The sequence below is a fragment of the Gopherus evgoodei genome, chromosome 1 (assembly GCF_007399415.2).
Source record: "Gopherus evgoodei ecotype Sinaloan lineage chromosome 1, rGopEvg1_v1.p, whole genome shotgun sequence".
NCBI classification, from domain to species: Eukaryota; Metazoa; Chordata; order Testudines; family Testudinidae; genus Gopherus; species Gopherus evgoodei.
In genome coordinates this window covers 16,161,985-16,181,872 of record NC_044322.1, presented here as the reverse complement: position 1 = coordinate 16,181,872, position 19,888 = coordinate 16,161,985, and the positions used below count along the sequence as shown (strand labels likewise).

Here is a 19,888-nt window from a genome sequence, read left to right as displayed (position 1 = left end):
CCCTTCTAAGGATTAAAGGCTGAATCAGCACTGATGGGATTTGAACATGTGGTTGGAGTTTAGATGTTTAAAACCTGATACGTAGATCACTAAGCTTTCTCCCTGCAGTGTAGATAATGTTGATTGAAGCATAGAAAAATATGCATGGGAGAATAAATCTGCCCAGAGTCTCTGTGTAAATATTATGCAGTTTATCAATGTGCATAAAATTCTCTTTTGAAAACTGGAAGGAATCTAAATGTAAAAAGGGTTTAAATGGTCTTGTTAACAGGAGTGAGGCATCCCGTCTATTCCACAAAGCACTAAAACATTGCTTCTCCCTTAAGCATATGTTTGCAACTATGGTAAAATGATAGACTCATGAAAATAGGAGGTTATAATAGGAAAGCTGACAAACTATTGTAGGAGTCTTTCCAGAAAAAACTAGCATAATGTACTTTTTTTGTATTTTCCTTTTCTATTTCTCTAACTCTCTTTACCACATTTCTCTTTTTTGAAATAAATATAAATTTATCCCAATTCCTAATACAAACTTTAAATTGATCTGCTCTATATTGTGTTGCTAGTGGATCAAACATAAGGAATTGAAAGAGGGCAGAAGATAATGTATACAAACCACCACTTATTACAATTTGAAAATTCTTGAACTTATTTGGATTAAATTGGTGGTGAATTTTTTATGGTGATGTGGTGAAGTTAAAAGTTAATTTCAGACTTGTTAGTAACCTGTTTAACTAGTGTTACTTTATTAGTCTGTTTTAGTGAATTTAAATACAAATGGCTCGTCTATTGGTGTGCTGAGACCACTTGCTATCATGCTGACCAGTATTCTCTCATTACTTCCTTGTGTTCCCCCTATTGATCGGTCCATATCTCTATGTGGTTTCTTGTCTTAGATTTAAGTGGGGCAGGAGAGTCTTTGTGTTTTTATAGTGCGTACCAAAATTGAGTCATCGTGGTCCATGAACGGTGGTCCTAGGCACCACAATAATACAAATAATAAATTAAATATAATTAAAATATGTACACTATAGACATGACCTTCACAACCCCTCAGCTTCAGGAAAAGTGCCAGTAACAAAATGGCAGTCTTCATCAACTTTGCTAAAGCTTTTGACTCTAAGTCATGAAGATCTTTGGAAACATTTGTTCACGCTTGGATGCTCAGCAAAGTTTATTTCGGTCATTTGGTCCTTCCATGATGGGATGAGGGTCAGTGTGGAAGAAAATGGTGAGATACTGGAGTCCTTTCTCGTGACCAGTGGCACCAAACAAGGTTGCAGACTGGTTCGCATGCTCTTTTGCATCCTTTTTTTGGACTATGCTTAGGGATGCATTTCATGACATTGACAGAGGAGTATTTATCCAGTTCCACACTGATGGGATTTTGTTCAATCTGCAACATTTCAGTGTTCACGTGAAGGAGATTTTGTTAGCTGATGACTGGCTGCTCACTCAACTGATGATCAGTTTATAACTGACCACTTTGCTCATGCAATCATTTTGGTTTTACAGTCAATCTAAAGAAAACCTGTGCTAGGGGATATGCATGTCTTCCCTGTTGAGATCAAAAGTGCACCTCTCAAGTCCTTGAAGCTTTGCTGCCTCAGGAGTGAACTGTCACAAAGTGCTACAATTGAGGATGAGATTACCCATTGCATAGCTAACACCAGCTCTGCATCTGTAATGGTGTCACACCACTTTGGAAGAATAGGGGTGTCATGGTATAATTCCCCACTCTGAACCTTAGCGTCCAAAAGATGGGGTACCAGCATGAATTTTTCTAAGCTCAGTTACCAGCTTAGAACCTGTAGTGCTGCCACCACCCAGGAATTCCAGTGCCTGGTACACTCTGGCCCCCCAAAACCTTGCCTGGGGACCCCCAAGACCCAGACCCTCTGGATCTTAACACAAGGAAAGTAAACCCTTTTCCTCACCGTTGCCTCTGCCAGGCTTCCCCTCCCTGGGTTACCCTGGAAGATCACTGTGATTCAAACTCCTTGAATCTTAAAACAGAGAGGAAAATGCACCTTCCCCCCTCCTTCTCTCTTCCCCTCCCAGATTCTCCCTCAGAGAGACAGTAATCCTAACACAGAGAGAAATTAGCCGCTCTCTCCCCCTTCCCTCCTTTCTCCCCACCAATTCCCTGGTGGATCCAGACGCCGTCCCCTGGGGTCTCACACCAGAATAAAAAAACAATCAGATTCTTAAACAAGAAAAATTTCTAATTAAAGAAAGAACAAAGGTAAAAATTATCTTTGTAAATTTAAGATGGAATATGTTACAGGGTCTTTCAGCTACAAACACTGGGAATACTCTCCCAGCCTAAGTATTCAAGTACAAATTAAAATCCTTTCAGCAAAATATAAATTTGAACTCCTCCCAGCCAAATACACATTTGCAAATAGAGAAAACAAACATAAGCTTAGCTCGCCTTATCACCTAGTACTCACTATTCTGAACTTATAAGAGCCTGTATCGGAGAGATTGGAGAGAAACCTGGTTGCACGTCTGGTCCCTCTGAACCCCAGAGTGAACAACAACCAAAAACTAACAGCACACACAAAGACTTCCCTCCCTCAAGATTTGAAAGTATCTTGTCCCCTGATTGGTCCTCTGGTCAGGTGACAGCCAGGCTTATAGAACTTGTTAACCCTTTACAGGCAAAAGAGATATAAAGTACTTCTGTTCTATTAACTCCTACTATCTGTTTATGACAAGGGGTATCAAAATAAGCACTGAACTAAATGTCTATTGAGGGGGGTCATGCTTACAATGCTTCTGTATGGTTGTGAGACATGGACAACAGATTGCCACCATATTGATCACGTCCATATGTGCTGTCTCTGGTCTGTTTGGAGTGTCAGTTGGTGGGACAGGATTCCCAATATCAGCATTCTGAGTCATTGTCAGATGTCTGGCATTCAAAGCACGCTCATAAAAGCTTAATTGCATTGAACTGAGCGTCTCATTAGCATGGACCACTTGAGAATACCCAAGGCCATATTTTACGGTCAGCTAAAGTAAAGCTCTTTTTTTCATTGTGACCAGTACAAATAATATAAAGACACACGGAAGTCAAATGTGAAAGCATGTCCAGTTGACCCCTGCAACTCGGAAGCAACAGCCCGTGACAGAGCATGATGATGGCAGATTTGTCATGTCATCAATAACCACTTTGACACAAGGCATTAACACCTCATGTGAAATATGTGAACATTTCAGAAGTAAGTATACAACAGCCTGCGATGCTCATGGGTAATCTTTTCTGTCCCACATGTATCAGTGTTTGGCATTCTTGCGTATATGTGTTCACCTATAGTGTTTGCTGAATCTTTGTATGACAGCATGGACAGGAGACTCCGTCATAATCAAAGTATTCAGAAAAATGTCTGGAAATAGCATTGTAGGGTGGCATGTTTATTTTCTGGCAGACTGAATGTGGTATTGCCTGTCTGCGAGCCTGCAAACTCAACATGTTTTAAAGATCTAAAATGAGTTCTTTTTATCTCACACATAGTATAGGTTCTCATTCCAAATTATGCCTTCAGTGACACCTGTACAGGAAGATTGTTTTGGATGAATTTTTGCAGGTGTAGTTGGTTCAGTTTGATAAACAATTCTGTTGATCATGTGCAAGAATGAAGAATCCTACCACTATAACCTCTTGTCAGCTTAGTTGTCTTCTCAAATCTGCTGAGTGGAGTAAAAGTAAAAATATAAAGAACATTTGTCACTAAAGTAAACAGACACTACTTTGAAAACTCAAAGGGAGCCAATATGTTGAACAAGAAGGTGTCAATTTTGCATAGTCATTTTCCAGAGTAGAGCTGTATTGAGGGTTATATTTTCCTTCTGATGCTATAATTCCCAATAATGGTTGTTGCTCAGAGTGTGGAGGCAGTGGAGTAACAAATGGATTGGTATGGGGACCATGGCAGCTCAAAGGGATACCTAAAACATTCACAAAGGGGTTGAGATGCTGTAAATAGTGTCCTGCCATAGCTGATATGATAGTCCAATGCATTTGCTCTTGTTATGAGACATTTGCATCTTGATATCCTTCAGAAGATCTTATGGGGGGCAGGGGAGAGGTGAGTATGTGTGAGGTGTTCTTGTTGCACTACTTAAATTTCCTCCAAATAGTTTTCTGAGCTACCACACTCGAAACATTTACCATCTTCTGTTTAAAGGGCTCTTATAATCACAACATTAAATTCTGTAAAAATAGTAACAATACCAAAGCAGCTATTTTTTAATTCTTAAATAGTGTTATATAACATCAAGATTTAATGTTGGTCTAAATATTTCAAGAAAGCGAGTTAGTTTAATTATGTCTGCCATTGTGCTAAATTACCAATAACAATTGTGCATAGCTATTTCAATTACAGTAACATGTTCCATAATTTTAATGTAAATGGTATTTTTCATATAAGCATAAATGCTGTATTATTGAAGAAGTTTTCAGGACTGAAGGAGAATCTTATATTTAAATATTATATATTTTACAGAAATATTTATGAACAGGTACCTAGAAAATTTTTTTAATCTTTGAAATTGTTGGTAAGAACTGGATTGTTTTAAAGAAAAGCATGACTAAACAATTGGAGTTTAAAGATACTTAGTGGAAAGCCAGAATGATCTAGTATGATCTCCGGTGTAACACAGGCCATTCCGTTTCTCGCAGTTACCCGTATATTGACCCCAGTAACTTGTTTGACTAAAAATGTATATGGTCTATTGATGTCTGGCACACCTGGTATATATCATCTGTTTTGTAAAGCTGGCTTCTGTGCACTTGTGAATGCCCAGAAGCTGAATTTTCCATATATATGAAGGCACGTTTGAGCTTGTAAGTGAATCTACTCTATTTGTCGCACATGTGTAAATAGAAATTCTTCTTAGAGTAGCGTCCCTATAGATGCTCCACTTCATGTGCACCTGCCCCATTGATCAGAGATGTTTGGTACCATTGTCTGTTCGGGCCACACATGCACCCCATGCATCCTCCTGCTCTGTGGTGAGGCTATATGGGACTGTGTGGGTGAACTGCCCTCAGTTCCTTCTCAACTGCCTTTGGCCAGAGATGGAATCTACTGTGTGCCTGTTCGCTATAGTATTCTGTAATTAGTTAGCTAGCACATAGTTAGTTACATTGTAGTGTGTATAGTTGTTGGTACACTTGTTTCCTGTTTTTCTTTCACTTTAACTAAAAAGAAACCAACCCTGAAACCCAAACGTTTTATTACTAGATATAGTTAAATAGCAGTTTTAAGCTTTTCCCCTTTGAGGGGTCATTTTTTGTTGTATGACTTAGGAATGCTGAGCTCTGTGGGATTCAGAAGGTGCCTCTCCTATTGTGAGGTGATTTTCCATCGGTGACTGACATTTCCAGTGCCTTCGTTGTTTAGGAAATATGCATGTCCCGCTAAGTGCAAGATCTGCACTTCCTTCAAGAGTAGATCCCAAAAAAATAGGAAAATCATATTCAAACTCCTAATGGTGGAGCAAGTTTTATAACTAGGTTCAGATCCAGAGGCTGAAGATGCCCCTGTACATAGCCCTGCCAGTATCACTACTGCCCTGTCCACATCAAGATCTCAATCACTGGAGACCACTAGAGAAGTAGGCAATACTGTGGCACCTACTACATCTAAGGTACCAAAGCCCTCTATAGTGGTAGCCTTGACATCTGTTTCTAAGCAGGAGGCGGTTAAGAGTAAATCTCCAAGAAAATCTCAAGCAACTACCACAGAAGATTACTATGGACACCTCAAGTCTCCAGGGCGGTTCCATGCAGGATTTGAGAGAGGCCGGTACTACAGAGATGAAAAGGAGTCAGTTGTCTAAGACAGAGTTGGTGCTACATTCAGATACTCATACCCAGAGTAGCAAAGACACTTATGAAAAAATTTCTAAGCTGGTCCTTGAGCAGAATTCAGTACCAGTAGTCAGTGGTACCAAAGACTGCTCAGCTACCTAGGGTACTGATGGAATCAGAGGCTACTCTCTTATATGCCAAATGTTCAGTACCAACTTCATTGGTACTGAAGCTGTCACCACAAATTTTCACTCGATCCCATCTTTGATATCTTCACTACCACAAGAATTTAGGTATCCTAAACATCTGCTAGTATCTTCAGAGCAGGCGTTTTCTCTGCTAATGAGTAGGAGGTTTATCAGCATCAAGACTCTGTTGGTTATCAAACCCTCTATCATCTAACGTACCACACTCATCCTCATCTACTTTGCAAGCTGAATAGCTATCTTCCCACCTTGGAGTATGCGGAAGAGGATTCTTTAGACTCAGATATTGGTGCAGGGTTCCCCCATCTATTCTAGGACACATCACTTTCCCCCCTTCACCAACATAATGCAGGAGGGCCAAATTACTCTCATGTGTCAGGAACACAGGTGGATGCCTCCACCTATGCCATTTGTCCCCCATCCTCCCAGTGGCCTTGTTGAGACCCATGGGCATTCTATCATCAACAGTTTACAATTAAATTATCTCATCAAAGGAGGATGCAGAAAAGGGTCTGTTCTCTTCAACCTTCTATACCAACACTTTTGCCCAAGGAAGAGACCTTCCAGGAACAAGAAGCAAAGGCAGATAAAAAGATGATTCATCTTACTAATATTCTCATGTCATTGCTTGATGAAGCCATGATGCCTCTACGTCCTTCTATGACGGATGACTTCAGGCAGTTTCAACAACTGCGAATTGTAGACATGCTTCAGATTGCCATAGAATAGATTCAGGAATCCCACCATAACCTAGATATTTGCACACTTTAACATCTCTGAGGATTTCCATTTCAGTCAATGAAGCTCTTATGGAGCCCATTGAAACTGTTTGTCAAACTCTAGCTACCCCACTGCCTACCTGCAAGAGAGTGAATAAAAAATATTGTAACCCTGCCAGAGAATCAGAGTTTGTTTTCTCACCCAGCTCTGAATTTCCTAGTAGTGGAGGCCATTAATGAACGAAAGAGACAAAATAGCTCGAAGTCAATCCTGGACAGTAAGGACCACAAGAGAGTAGATGTTTTTGGTCTCCAACCTTATTCTTCAACCACACTTTGGTTCAGAATAGAAAATCACGCTCATGGCCAAATACCACTATTTGAATTACAACAAATTAAATTTGTTTATTGATCACTTACGAGAGGAACACTGTGATGAATTTAAAGCAATTGCACGTTGCTCCAGGCCTCCTTGGATGTTGCAGATATGGCATCATGATCCATATCCACTACAGTGGTCATGGGAAGAACTTCTTGGCTGCAGCTGTTGGGCTTCCCAAGAAAGGTCCAGAGTACTTTTGAAGACTTCTCCGCTGAAGATTGCAAGCTCTTTGCGGACTTGACAGGTACATTTCTCCAAACTGTAAGATGTCGTTAATGTTAAAGGTTCTCAACAAGATCAAACAAGATTGGGGCAGGGTCTTATTGATTGCGTCAACATGGCCAAGACAGGTTTGGTATCCCTGTATAATCAGACTCTTTTCAACCTCCATGGCAGTTTCTGTTCATTCCTCGCCTAATGATTTAGGATGCCAGTCAAACACTTCACCCCAACCTTTAGATTCTGAGGCTTCAAGCATGGTTTCTTGATGGTTCTCGGAAGTAGAGGTGTCCTATTCAGGAGAGGTACAACACATAGTATTAGATGGTAGAAAAGACTCCACAAGAAATACTTACCTCCAGAAATAGAAAAGCTATTATCTTTGGTTCAACAGTCGTCAGATTTCGCTGACTCACTCCCTTCTTCCCAGAATATTGGATTACCTGTTGGAACTGAAAACATTGGGTCTTTCTGTGAATTGCATTAGGATACACTTAGCAGCAGTAACAGCTTTTCACACAGCCAGAATAGATTTTTCACTGTTTGCTTACTCAACTACAACAAGATTTCTAAGATGTTTGTCAAATCTCTGCCCAAAAATCAGAGATCTCATTCCTAGCTGGGACCTCAACTTAGTCCTTAATTGCTTTTGAGCTACTAATTATGTTTTCTTTATTAGATTTATCTATGAAGTCAGCCTTCTTTGGAGCTATCACTTCTGCCCAAAGGGTTGGAGAATTGGGGACGTTAATGGCAGATGCTCCTCATTTACAGTATTCACCAGAGAGAGAGTATCACTGTGGGTCCATGCAAGATATTTACCTAAGTTATCCTCAGAATTTCCTATTAATCAAACCATTTATCTTCCATTTTTCCCCTCAAAACCACACCCACCTACTAAAGAAGCCATATTCCATACCCTAATTGTCAGGAAGACATTAGCCCTTTATCTAGAGAGGCCCAAACCATTTAGAAGATTTCCTAGGTTATTGGAATCTTTTGTAGACAGAAACAAGTGTTCAGGTGTTTCAAAACGGAGGTTATCAAAGTGGATCTCCAGATGTATTAGGATCTGTTACAACCGAACTCATGCTCAACCCCCTTCCAGGGTGATAGCACATTCTAAAAAAGCAGTATCTACTTCTATCGCCTTACTGAAAGATGTACCAACTGCAGACCTCTTGAGAGTAGCAGCTTGGTCCTCTGTTCATAAGTTTTCCAATCATTATGCATTGGAGCCTGCGGCTAGATCAGATGCTTCTGTAGGCAATGCAGTTCTCTCTTCTGTTTTGGACACTGTTCTGAACCTCCCGCTCCCTTAGCTGGTACTACTCGGGAGTCACCTGAAGTGAAGCACCCACTGGGACATATTTCAAAGAAGAAGGAGAGGTTACTCACCTTGTGCAGTAACTGGAGTTCTTCGAGATGTGTCTCCCGCTGGGTGCTCCGCAATTCACCCTTCTACTCTGCTTCAGAGTCTGCCTTGTGTAACTTTGTGATGAAGATGGAACTGAGGGCACTTCACCCACACAGACCCATATAGTGTTGGTGCAGGGCACAAGGATATGTGGAGTGCATGTGCAGGCCCAACAGGCACCACTACCAGAACACTTTGATCAAAGGTGCAGGATGCAGGAGCACCTGAAATGGAGCACCCACAGGGAAACACACCTCAAAGAACCCCAATTAATACACAGGGTGAGTAACCTCTCCTTGACAAAAATGGCAGTTCTGTCCACACTGAGAGGAAAATGCATGCCATAATGTTTGGTTTTTGCTTTCCTCATGTAGTTTATTTATTCAGTAGTATAAAAATTGTGCTGTATTTATGTTAATCACGATCAAGTGTACATTCATCTTCTATGTTTTGCTAATGCTTATGAATAAGTCATGGCACATGCTTAAACTCATTTTATGAAAATGCTTCATAAGGCTTTGTTTTCAATCTGCCTCTCTATTTTTTTTTTCATTCTCAGGGAACAATTAAACTCTCCCTAACTTTATTTTACAAAGTGGCACATTGCAAACTATTTCTAAAAAGCCATCTTATTCTATGTCCCCTTACCTGCATCCTACAACAGATGACAGCCTGTCTCCCTGTCATAGGATTGGAGAAGAGCGTCTATGACATTAAATTAACAGTGGCTGACTAACCCTTGTGAAACAGTACTCCATTATTCTCTTGTCCAGTGAAAGGGGCGAGAGATACTAACAAATGCTTAACTGTGTTAGGAGAACCGTTCAATGTAGGTGTAAGTAGTCTCCTTAATTCTCCTAATATTACTTTTTTCTTCGTGTAGCCATATATTCTTCTTCGAGTGATTGCTCATATCCATTCCAGTTAGGTGTGTGCGCGCTGCGTGCACGTTTCTCGGAGAAACTTTTACCCTAGCAACCCAGGCGGGTCGGCTGGGCGCCCCCTGGAGTGGCGCCGCTATGGCGCCCAATATATATCCCAGCCGACCTGGCCACCCTTCAGTTCCTTCTTACCGCCCATGTCGGTCGTTGGAACTGTGGAGCACGGCTTCGCTGACCTCCACACTCTCTAGCAGCTCATTTCGCTATCGTTGTTATACAGTAGTTATAGTTAATTGTTGTGTATATATATATTGTTGTGTATATAATTATACAGTCAGTTAGTTAGTTAGTGTTAATAGTGTAGTTATTAGTTATAGTTTGAGGGGATGGGGGGGACCCTCCCCCCTTCCCCACACCGGGAGCCGGAGCTCATGCCCGGCTTATCGGGTTTCAAGCAGTGCTCGGCTTGTCACAAGCCTATGCCAGTTGGAGACCCCCATGACTCCTGCTTGAAGTGCCTCGGGGAGTCACACTTATCGGCTAAGTGCTCAATCTGCAAGTCTTTCAAGCCGAGAACCAAGAAGGAGGGAGACATTAGATTAAGACAGCTCCTTATGGAAGCGGCCCTGACACCTCCACCCTCGGCACCGAGCACAAGTCAGCCGGTAAGCAAGGGCACCGCCACGGCACCGAGCGCTGACATCAAGGACTCATGGCACCGGCCTCCGCCGGCGCAGAAACCGGCTTCAAGCCGCTCCCTCTCCCCGAGGTCGAAGACGGCGAAGGCGCAAATCATCCCGCCAGCAGCTGCCTCGCAGTCAGAGCCTACGCCAAAGACGGACCGCCCGGCACCGATACCTGCCGCGGCACCGTCTAAGCCAGCACCGTTGACTCCGACCCCACGAGGGCCATCGAGTCCGGCACCTGGTGGCTCCCCGGTGCCCACCGCGGTAGAGCCTGCTTCGCCATCTACCCCAGAGACGTTTGCCGCTGCGAGGGATCTGATCGCGATCACCAATGCGCCACTGCCCTTACCCCCGGCACCGCCGGTGCAGGTACTACATTCAATGGGCAAACCGACCCTGATCAGACCAGCTTCGGTCAGCATAGCAGACCAGCACCGCTCCAGATCGCGGTCCCGCGGACGCTCTGCATCGAGATGTCGCTCACACTCTCAACGGCGATCTCGGTCTCGGCACTGGTCAGACTCTCGGCACCGATCACCTCGGCACCGTTCAGGCTCCCGGCACCGATCACCTCAGTACCGCTCACGCTCCTGGCACCGGTCAGGCTCCCGGCACCAGTCGACGTCTCGAGCATCAACCCGGTACTCGCAGTACCGCTCCAGCTCACGGCACCGCGGAGGGTGCCACATCTCCAGGAGCAGGTCAAGACAGAGAGACTCGAGATCTCGGTCGACCTCCTGGCACCGAGCCGGTTGCAGGTCCCGGTCTCGCTCTCGGCATCGTCACCAATACTGACACTGGTCACCGCAACCCAGAGGTATAAGGTCTGTCGGAACCTCGGCTCCAACTTTCGCTGCTTCACCATGGCTGTCCAGAGGCACGTCGGCATCCTCCCAGGCGGGTAGCTACTACGAACGGGACCAGGATCCCGAAGTACCGCTGGGAGTGTTCCAGGACCCCTGCCCGCAGGACATGGGTTCCCAACAGTGGGGTTTTTGGACACCCTGGGCATATCATCAGACCCAGAGTGGCCCCGTGCCCCAGACCTGTTCTGCCACCTCAGAACATCGGGTACCAGAGGCCACTGTTTCCTGCCCCCCCCCCCCCGCGGTTGAGTCGGATAAACAGCTGCCACCAGACTCCCCGGGTCAACTGGAGCAGGAACCGGTCCAGGAGCAGGAGACTGCACAGGATGCCCTCATCCCCGGAGTATCCTCCTCCTCCTCCTCGCCAGATGAGGCCGTGGCTGGCTCTTCAGCATCAGGGCCCCCACCGATAGACCTCAGGGCCCACCAGGACCTCCTCCGTAGAGTGGCCCTTAACATCAATCTACCTGTGGAGGAGGTCCCAGAGGTTGAGGACCCGGTAGTGAGCATCCTCTCTGCAGACGCACCTACCCGAGTAGCCCTCCCATTCATCAAGACTATCCAGTCCACCGCCGATAACCTTTGACAATCGCCAGCCTCCATCCCGCCGATGGCTAAGGGAGTGGAAAGAAAGTACATGGTACCCTCTCGGGGGTATGAGTACCTGTACGTCCACCCTCTTCCCTCCTCCCTAGTTGTTCAGTCTGTCAACGACAGGGAGCGGCATGGCCAGCAGGCACCGGCCCCCAAAGCCAAGGAAGCTAGGCGAATGGACCTCATGGGTCACAAGGTGTACTCAGCTGGGGCCTTGCAACTCCGTGTGGCCAACCAACAGGCCCTATTGGGCTGATATAACTATAATATATGGGCGGAGGTGGGTAAGTTCTCCGAGCTTCTACCCCAGGACTCACGCCCGGAATTTAATGCGTTCCTGGAGGAGGGTAAGAAGCTGGCCAGGACCTCTCTACAGGCCTCCCTCGACGCGGCCGACTCAGCAGCCAGAACCTTGGCCTCGGGAATCACCATGAGGCGCATTTCCTGGCTTCAGGCCTCCACCCTACCCCCGGAACTACAATATACCATCCAGGACTTACCCTTTGACGGGAAGGGTTTGTTCTCGGACAAAACAGACTCCAAATTGCAAAACCTGAAGGATAATCGAGTCATCATACGCTCGCTGGGGATGCATACAGCTTCCACCCAGCGTAGACCCTTCAGGCCCCAAGCACGCCGCCCATACTTCCCACCCCGCCAAAGGCAGGACTTCAGTAGACGGCGTGGCCGGGGGGGCCGCAGATGCCAATCCGGCTCCCAGGGAGGCCAAAACCAAGAGTCCTCCAAGGCACCACCGGGCTCCAAGTCCAGCTTTTAAAGGTGCACCCGGGGACGGCGTACCAGCCTCAAGACAGGATCCTTCCCCTACCTTCTCCAACCGCCTCTCCCACTTCATCCCGGCGTGGTCCCAGTTAACTTCAGACTGTTGGGTGCTACGCACGGTGAAGCAAGGATAACACCTACAATTTGCTTCCTCACCCCCTTCCCGCCCCCCTTCCCAGTCCCTCTTCAGGGACCCCTCTGACGAGCAAACCCTCCTGCAGGAGGTTCGTTCTCTCCTCGCAGCAGGAGCTATAGAGGAGGTACCTCTAGACGAGAGAGGAAAGGGGTTCTACTCCTGATATTTTCTGATTCCCAAGTCCAAGGGAGGTCTCAGACCCATCCTAGACCTGCGGGGCCTCAACAAATGGATGCTCAAGTTGAAGTTCCGCATGATCTCACTGGGAACCATTATCCCATCCCTGGATCCTGGAGACAGTTATGCCGCCCTCGACATGAAGGACGCGTACTTCCATATTGCCATCTTTCCACCGCACAGGAAGTACCTTCGCTTCACGGTCAGACATCAGCACTTCCAATTCGCAGTCCTACCCTTCGGCCTCTCCACGGCCCCGAGGGTGTTTACCAAGTGCATGGCCGTTGTGGCCGCCCACCTCTGTCAGCGGAAAATCCACGTGTTTCCGTACCTCGACGACTGGCTCCTAAAGGGGTCCTCCCAGTCGCAGGTGCGGCAACATGTCGAGGTGGTTACGGACCTCTTCTCCCAGCTAGGCCTGCTTCTCAATGCCAAGAAATCCACCCTGGTCCCCACACAGAGGTTGGACTTCATAGGCGCGACCCTGGACTCTACTCAAGCCAGGGCTTACTTACCTCAGCCCCGCTTCCAGACTATCGTCTTGCTCATACGGAGCTTGCAGGCCTCCACAATCACCTCAGCTTGCACCTGCCTCACACTACTGGGGCATATGGCCGCATGTACTTATGTGACGAAGTATGCCAGTCTCCGAATGAGGCCCTTCCAAATGTGGCTTCACTTGGTATTCCGCCCGGGCAAGGACCACCTAGATGTATTGGTGACAGTCCCCTCCTACCTCCTCAGCTCCCTCGACTGGTGGCTGACCCCATCCCTAGTATGCGCGGGGATGCCGTTCCATCCATAGCCACCATCGATGACTCTAACAACCGATGCATCATCCCTGGGGTGGGGGGCCCACCTAGGGCACCTACGTACCCAGAGCCTCTGGTTGTCCCAAGAGCTGTCACTCCACATAAATGTCCGGGAGTTGAGGGCAGTCTACCTCGCCTGCCAGGCATTCCAACAATGTGTGCACGGCCGTTGTGTTTCCGTACTCACGGACAACACAACGGCCATGTACTACATCAACAAACAGGGGGGAACCCGTTCATCTCCCCTATGTCAGGAAGCCATTCGACTCTGGGACTTCTGCATAGCCCAGTCGATAGATCTGGTGGCATCCTTTCTCCCAGGGATCAGGAACACACTGGCGGACAGACTCAGCCGATCCTTCCTATGCCACGAATGGTTGATCAGACCGGATGTCATCCATTCCATCTTCCAGAGGTGGGGATTTCCCCGCATAGACCTATTCGCGACCAAGTCCAACAGGAAGTGCCAGGAGTTTTGCTCCTTTCAAGGTCTCTCTCCCGGGTCGATCACGAACACATTCCTCCTGCCATGGACCCACCACCTATTGTATGCCTTCCCTCCGTTCCCTCTGGTGCACAAAGTCCTGTTGAAACTACGCAGGGACAAAGCGCATCTAATCCTGATCGCACCTGCGTGGCCCAGACAGCATTGGTTCACCGCCTTGCTGGACCTGTCTGTGGACCCTCCAATCCCCCTCCCTCTCCACCCAGACCTGATCACACAGGATCACGGCAGTCTCCGTCACCCGGATCTACGAGCCCTACACCTCACGGCGTGGCTCCTGCATGGCTGAACGCGGTGGAGCTCAGCTGCTCCGCACCGGTCCAACATATCCTCTTTAACAGCAGGAAGCCTTCCACTCGCTCAACGTACAAGGCCAAGTGGAAGCGCTTCTCTTGCTGGTGTGCTACTCAGGGTGTGACCCCTACACAGGCTCCGATTCCCACAGTCCTAGACTACTTCTGGTACCTTAAGCAGCAGGGCCTAGCGATATCCTCCTTGAAGGTGCACTTAGCGGCCATATCCGCCTTCCGACCAGGAGAAGGTGGCCGCTCCGTATTCTCCCACACCCTAGTCGCTAGATTTGTTAAAGGCCTGGAGCGTCTCTACCCCCCCGTACGCCGCCCTGCTCCTACCTGGGATCTTAATTTGGTCCTAAACAGACTCTCACTCCCACCATTTGAGCCACTGGTGACTTGCTCGCTCATGTGCCTGTCATGGAAGATGGCCTTCCTGGTGGCCATTACATCGGCCAGATGGGTCTCCGAGCTGAGAGCTCTCACAGTGGACCCACCCTACACCGTTTTCCATAAGGACAAGGTACACCTGCGACCCCACCCGGCGTTCCTCCCTAAGGTTGTGTCTGCCTTCCATACCAACCGGGACATCTTCCTCCCGGTCTTCTTCTCGAAGCCCCACTCTTCTCGGAGGGAACAGCAGCTACACTCCTTAGATGTACGCAGAGCGCTCGCTTTCTACATTGAGCGAACAAAGCCGTTCCGGAAGTCTCCTCAACTGTTTGTGGCGGTCGCAGAATGGATGAGGGGTCTACCAATCTCCTCTCAGAGGATTTCCTCCTGGGTGACTGCATGCATTCACGCATGCTACGATCTAGCTCGTGTCCCCTCTGGCCACCTCACGGCACATTCCACGAGAGCTCAGGCGTCATCGGCAGCCTTCCTGGCGCACGTGCCTATCCAGAAGATATGCCATGCAGCGACCTGGTCATCGGTCCACACATTCACCACACACTATGCACTAGTCCGACAATCAAGAGATGATGCGGCCTTTGGCATAGCAGTTCTAAATACCGCCACATCTCACTCCAACCCCACCGCCTAGGTAAGGCTTGGGAATCACCTAACTGGAATGGATATGAGCAATCACTCGAAGAAGAAAAGATGGTTACTCACCTTTGTAGCTGTTGTTCTTCACCTCCTTCCCCACTGTTGGAGTAGCCGGCAAGAAGGAACTGAAGGGTGGCCGGGTCGGCTGGGATATATATTGGGCACCATAGCGGCGCCACTCCAGGGGGCGCCCAGCCGACCCGCCTGGGTTGCTAGGGTAAAAGTTTCTCCGACGAACGTGCACGCGGCGTGCACACACCTAACTGGAATGGATATGAGCAACACATCTCGAAGAACAATAGTTACAAAGGTGAGTAACCGTCTTTTATAAGTGTCACAGGAAAGATGTTGGATCAAGAGATAAGATAAGAGGGTGTCTGTCACAGGAAATGGTTCATAATATGCAAAGTTTGAGAGCTACCGGCCTAGATGAAGAAGACATCAGGACAGGGGTAATCAGTTATTTTTTGTCAAGATCCAAATTTCTTGGTCAAGGTACAGTCAAGGTCCAAACTCCAGAGAAAATAATAAAAAAAAAACAGTAATGATCATAATACAAAGATTTTGGGGTCTGTTCAAAGGCATCTGGTGGTCCAGATTTGGCCTGCAATCCACCTGTTGAGTACCCCTGCATTAGAATGTCTTCATCTGTTTATTTATCTGCACAGTGACATATTTTAATGTATGTAGTTTGCATTATAGACCCCTAATTTATCCTAAGTTTAATATTCTGTTTTTAACTCTTACTTTTTATTAACTTAGAAAATGTTGGAGTAAATAGAAGTTTAGAGTGGCACATTCAGAAGCCTGACCCCTTAGTATTACCCATACTTTTCTTCTAAGTTCTTGCACTAGTCCTTTCAAAGCTAATGTTGTCATGCATCTTGAGCTTGATCTCAATAGCCACTTCAACCCAGCTCCTGGTAACCTCAAGGGGTTTCCATCTGATTGTGGTTATGATAGTTTCAGGTCAGATAAGGGAGGACATCACAATGAATTAACCGATGTCCTGATTTATGCTCTCAGTAGGGTGGACAAGAATTGAAGGGATAAGGAAACGGGATTCCCTTTCTGCCTCTAAAAGTTGTGTCTACAAGTCAGGATTATTGGTGGACTATTGTGGGCCTACTCACAGTGTCACTGTCTGGTGTTAAACCTGTAAATAAATAAAGGACTTAATATTCCAATGCTGTGAACTGAGCACTTTTAACAGTGTTACATTTATTTGAAAAGCTGCATTAAAGCAAATTCCAGTTTTCTGCTATACTGCCGCTCCAGTGGGACTTAGGAGAGTTTGTCAGAGTGGAGAATACTGATATTTTAAATTGCTTGGTTTACAAGATGTGACTTATTTCTATAGGGCTGTATGAGAGTGACTGTGCATTCAAATATCTGGTGATGAGAGTAATTTAAATGTCTAGGTAGATGGACTTTCACTGAATGTTTATCTTTACTGTGCTTTAGTGTAATGGTTTGTTACTATTGAGTAACACAGCATTCACCACACCTCTCCTTCTTCTCTGCATAGCATGATGTTTGACCCAAAGAAAGAAGTGACGGTCACCTACTTTTATGATTTCAGTGTAATTAGAGTATTTACAATGTATTCACAAGACTTGTGTATGTTTGTTTCTTTTGCATGTTACATTTAAACTTATCTCTGGCTGGAAGGTCAAGCATAAAGTTATTTCTGGAAATAAAAATCATTAATACTATACATATATATTCCAATCAGGTGTCCAGAAACAGTAGCACTCCTACTTCATCTATTACTTGAAGTGAAGATGAAAATTTGCAAGTTCTCAGTTGTTTTATTCAGTCACCAGCTTGATCACGGCTATGTTGGTATTTTAAGTCACAGGGAACTCTGGTTTGTTTTCACCTTTCTCTTCTAGAAGCAAAATCCCTTAAAAATCAATATTACACATTGTATGAATTGGATATTTGTGCTTTTTTAGAATACATTGCCTGCAAAAAAAGCAATTTTGAAGGAATGAAAGGCTGTATGATCTCAAATGACACCATAATATCAGATGTGGTATCTCTTATTACTATTTCAGATAGTAATTAAGTTAGTAGGTGAATTAAAATACCATCCACAAAACTTTTTGTGAAACATATAGAGCATAAAAACCCTTTATTTTCTTAAGAACATTTCTAAAGGGATAGAACAGGGGTTCTCAAACTGGGGATCGTCACAAGATTATTATATGGGGGGTCGCAAGCTGTCAGCGTCCACCCCCAAACCGCACTTTGCCTCCAGCATTTATAATAGTGTTAAATACAAAAAAAATGTTTTTAATTTATGAAGGGGGTCACACTTATAGGTTTCCTGTGTGAAAGGGGTCACCAATACAAAAGTTTGAGAAACACTGGGATAGAATAAATGTTTGATCATTTTCATAACTGCCAAATTTGCTATTTAAGTATTTTATTCCTTCAATTTTAAATTGCCATTGTAAATTTTTCATTGGACTAAACTTGGCATAAGAGTATTCAACTCGTGGATTTGATCAGAAAATAATTTTTCATATTGGGTAAGCCAAATATTTGTAATAAGAAAATAGCAAATCCTTGAAAACAAAGGGGAAAATGGAATTCTGTTCTGTGTAAATTGTCAGGCTCTTGTGTGTGATATAACTACTGTGTAGACAGCTTAGCAAATGGGATTTTATAACAGAGTATACACCGCTGTCATGTACCTTTTGCAAAATAATGACAAAAGAATCATGCTGTAAGTGCTTCATAGTGTTACAAGAAGAACTGAAAACTTCATTAGCAAGTTTTTGAGTCTGCAGGGTCTGTTGATGCCTTCAAGAGGTTCTTTAAGAAGCTTCAATTTTAGGGCTCCCATACTTTACTCTGTATAGGTTAGATATTAATGTTTCATACAGTGGGTCTGCTGGCAGAACCAGGGTTAAAAGCATTGAGCAGTTTGTTCTATTCTCAAAGTCTGGGTTTAGTACACAAGCCTCCTCCAATCACCATTCTGTCAGCAGGCCAATAACTGAGTAGTGGAGCCCACAAAATGGAGCAGGGAGACGAGCCAAGACATGTATGGATGCACTGAATCAGTGCATTTTCTGAGAGTCCTTTGCTGGCAAGCTCCAGTGGAACCTTGGCTGGCAGATTTCCCATAGGAGCAATGAAAGTATTGCCCTCCCCCAAGTGTGAATGCTTCCATTAGGGAAGCTGCCCGTCTGGGCAACTGTCATACTCTGTGCCTACATGGTTGGACCATGTACATAGTAAAATTCATCACTGTTCTGAGACTTCATAGTTGCAGGATCAGGCTCTTGATGACATACTACCTTCAAAGGATGTTGTCACTGATTTAGAATATCAGTGGTTTTGACAGTTCAAGTCACACTGTTGTTGAGTCTGAATACAGTACACATAGCTCTTCACAATAACTGTATACATTGCTTAACAGCACATTATGATGTGTGTGTCTGTATGTGTCAAAGGTGACCTGTGTTGACCCATATTGTCCATAGTTCCATCTGGAAGCTCTCACCTTCTGAAGTCCATGGGTGTGGTGTTTTCATCCACAAATTGTGCTTCATCTGCAAATTTAAGCAAAAGAAGATAAGTATATTTTGCTGAATAATACGCTTGGGCCCACACACTTTCTTCTACCATAGTGGGTATGGATGCAACACTTTACTGATGGGTGACAGAAAGTTGTGTGTGTGTTATTTTTTGATATGTATAAGGAACAGATCCATTGGGAAAATACATCAGTGAGCTTGAGAAGGTAGGACGTGGCCCTTTCAGTCAGAGCCACAGACAAAGAGAAAATTTTATGGCACAAGTATATACCTTCATCCTAGTATACAACAGTTTTGTATGCAACAACGCTGTTTAATCAGGTTCTGATTCCTGACTTAGCAGCGCATTGTATTGACCAAAAGTTCTCCTGAAAATTTGCTAGGTTTTCGTTGCATGCTTTTATATTCTGATTGTTGCATAATCTGTATCTTCTTGCACATTACTACACATCTAATTTTTTACTCTTGTCTCTGTATCACCAGGCCTTCTGAACCTGTTTACAGCACTGTGAACAAACTGTGTGATAAACCACCTTCTCCTAGGCACTATTCCCCTGTCGAGTGTGACAAAAGCTTCCTTCTTACAGCTCCCTATCCCCACTACCACATAGGCCTACTCCCTGACTCTGAGATCACAAGGTACTGCATGTGTTTCTACCTCACTTCCTTTACTGGATTGCATGCGCATCACTAAAATTGTTTAGTAATATCCACCTCTCTGTAAAAGCTCCCTCTTCTAAGGCTTGCACTTGTCTTTAACCTGGCTTCCACCTCTGCAGCATTGTACTGT

The 19,888-nt window shown here is 45.3% G+C and overlaps 1 protein-coding gene across 9 annotated transcripts in view; it reads left to right on the top strand.

The window, feature by feature from the left end:
- Window positions 1–19,888, top strand: part of DLG2 (discs large MAGUK scaffold protein 2) — a 1,569,268-nt gene that overhangs the window by 1,176,545 nt on the left and 372,835 nt on the right. For 7 of the 9 annotated variants that reach the window (XM_030558530.1, XM_030558473.1, XM_030558462.1 and 4 more), the window contains one exon: window positions 19,582–19,737. The exons of the other annotated variants lie outside the window; for them this stretch is intronic. In XM_030558530.1, the coding sequence (XP_030414390.1) occupies window positions 19,582–19,737 (156 nt within the window). The remainder of the gene's footprint in view (window positions 1–19,581; window positions 19,738–19,888) is intronic. 9 annotated transcript variants of the gene reach the window in all.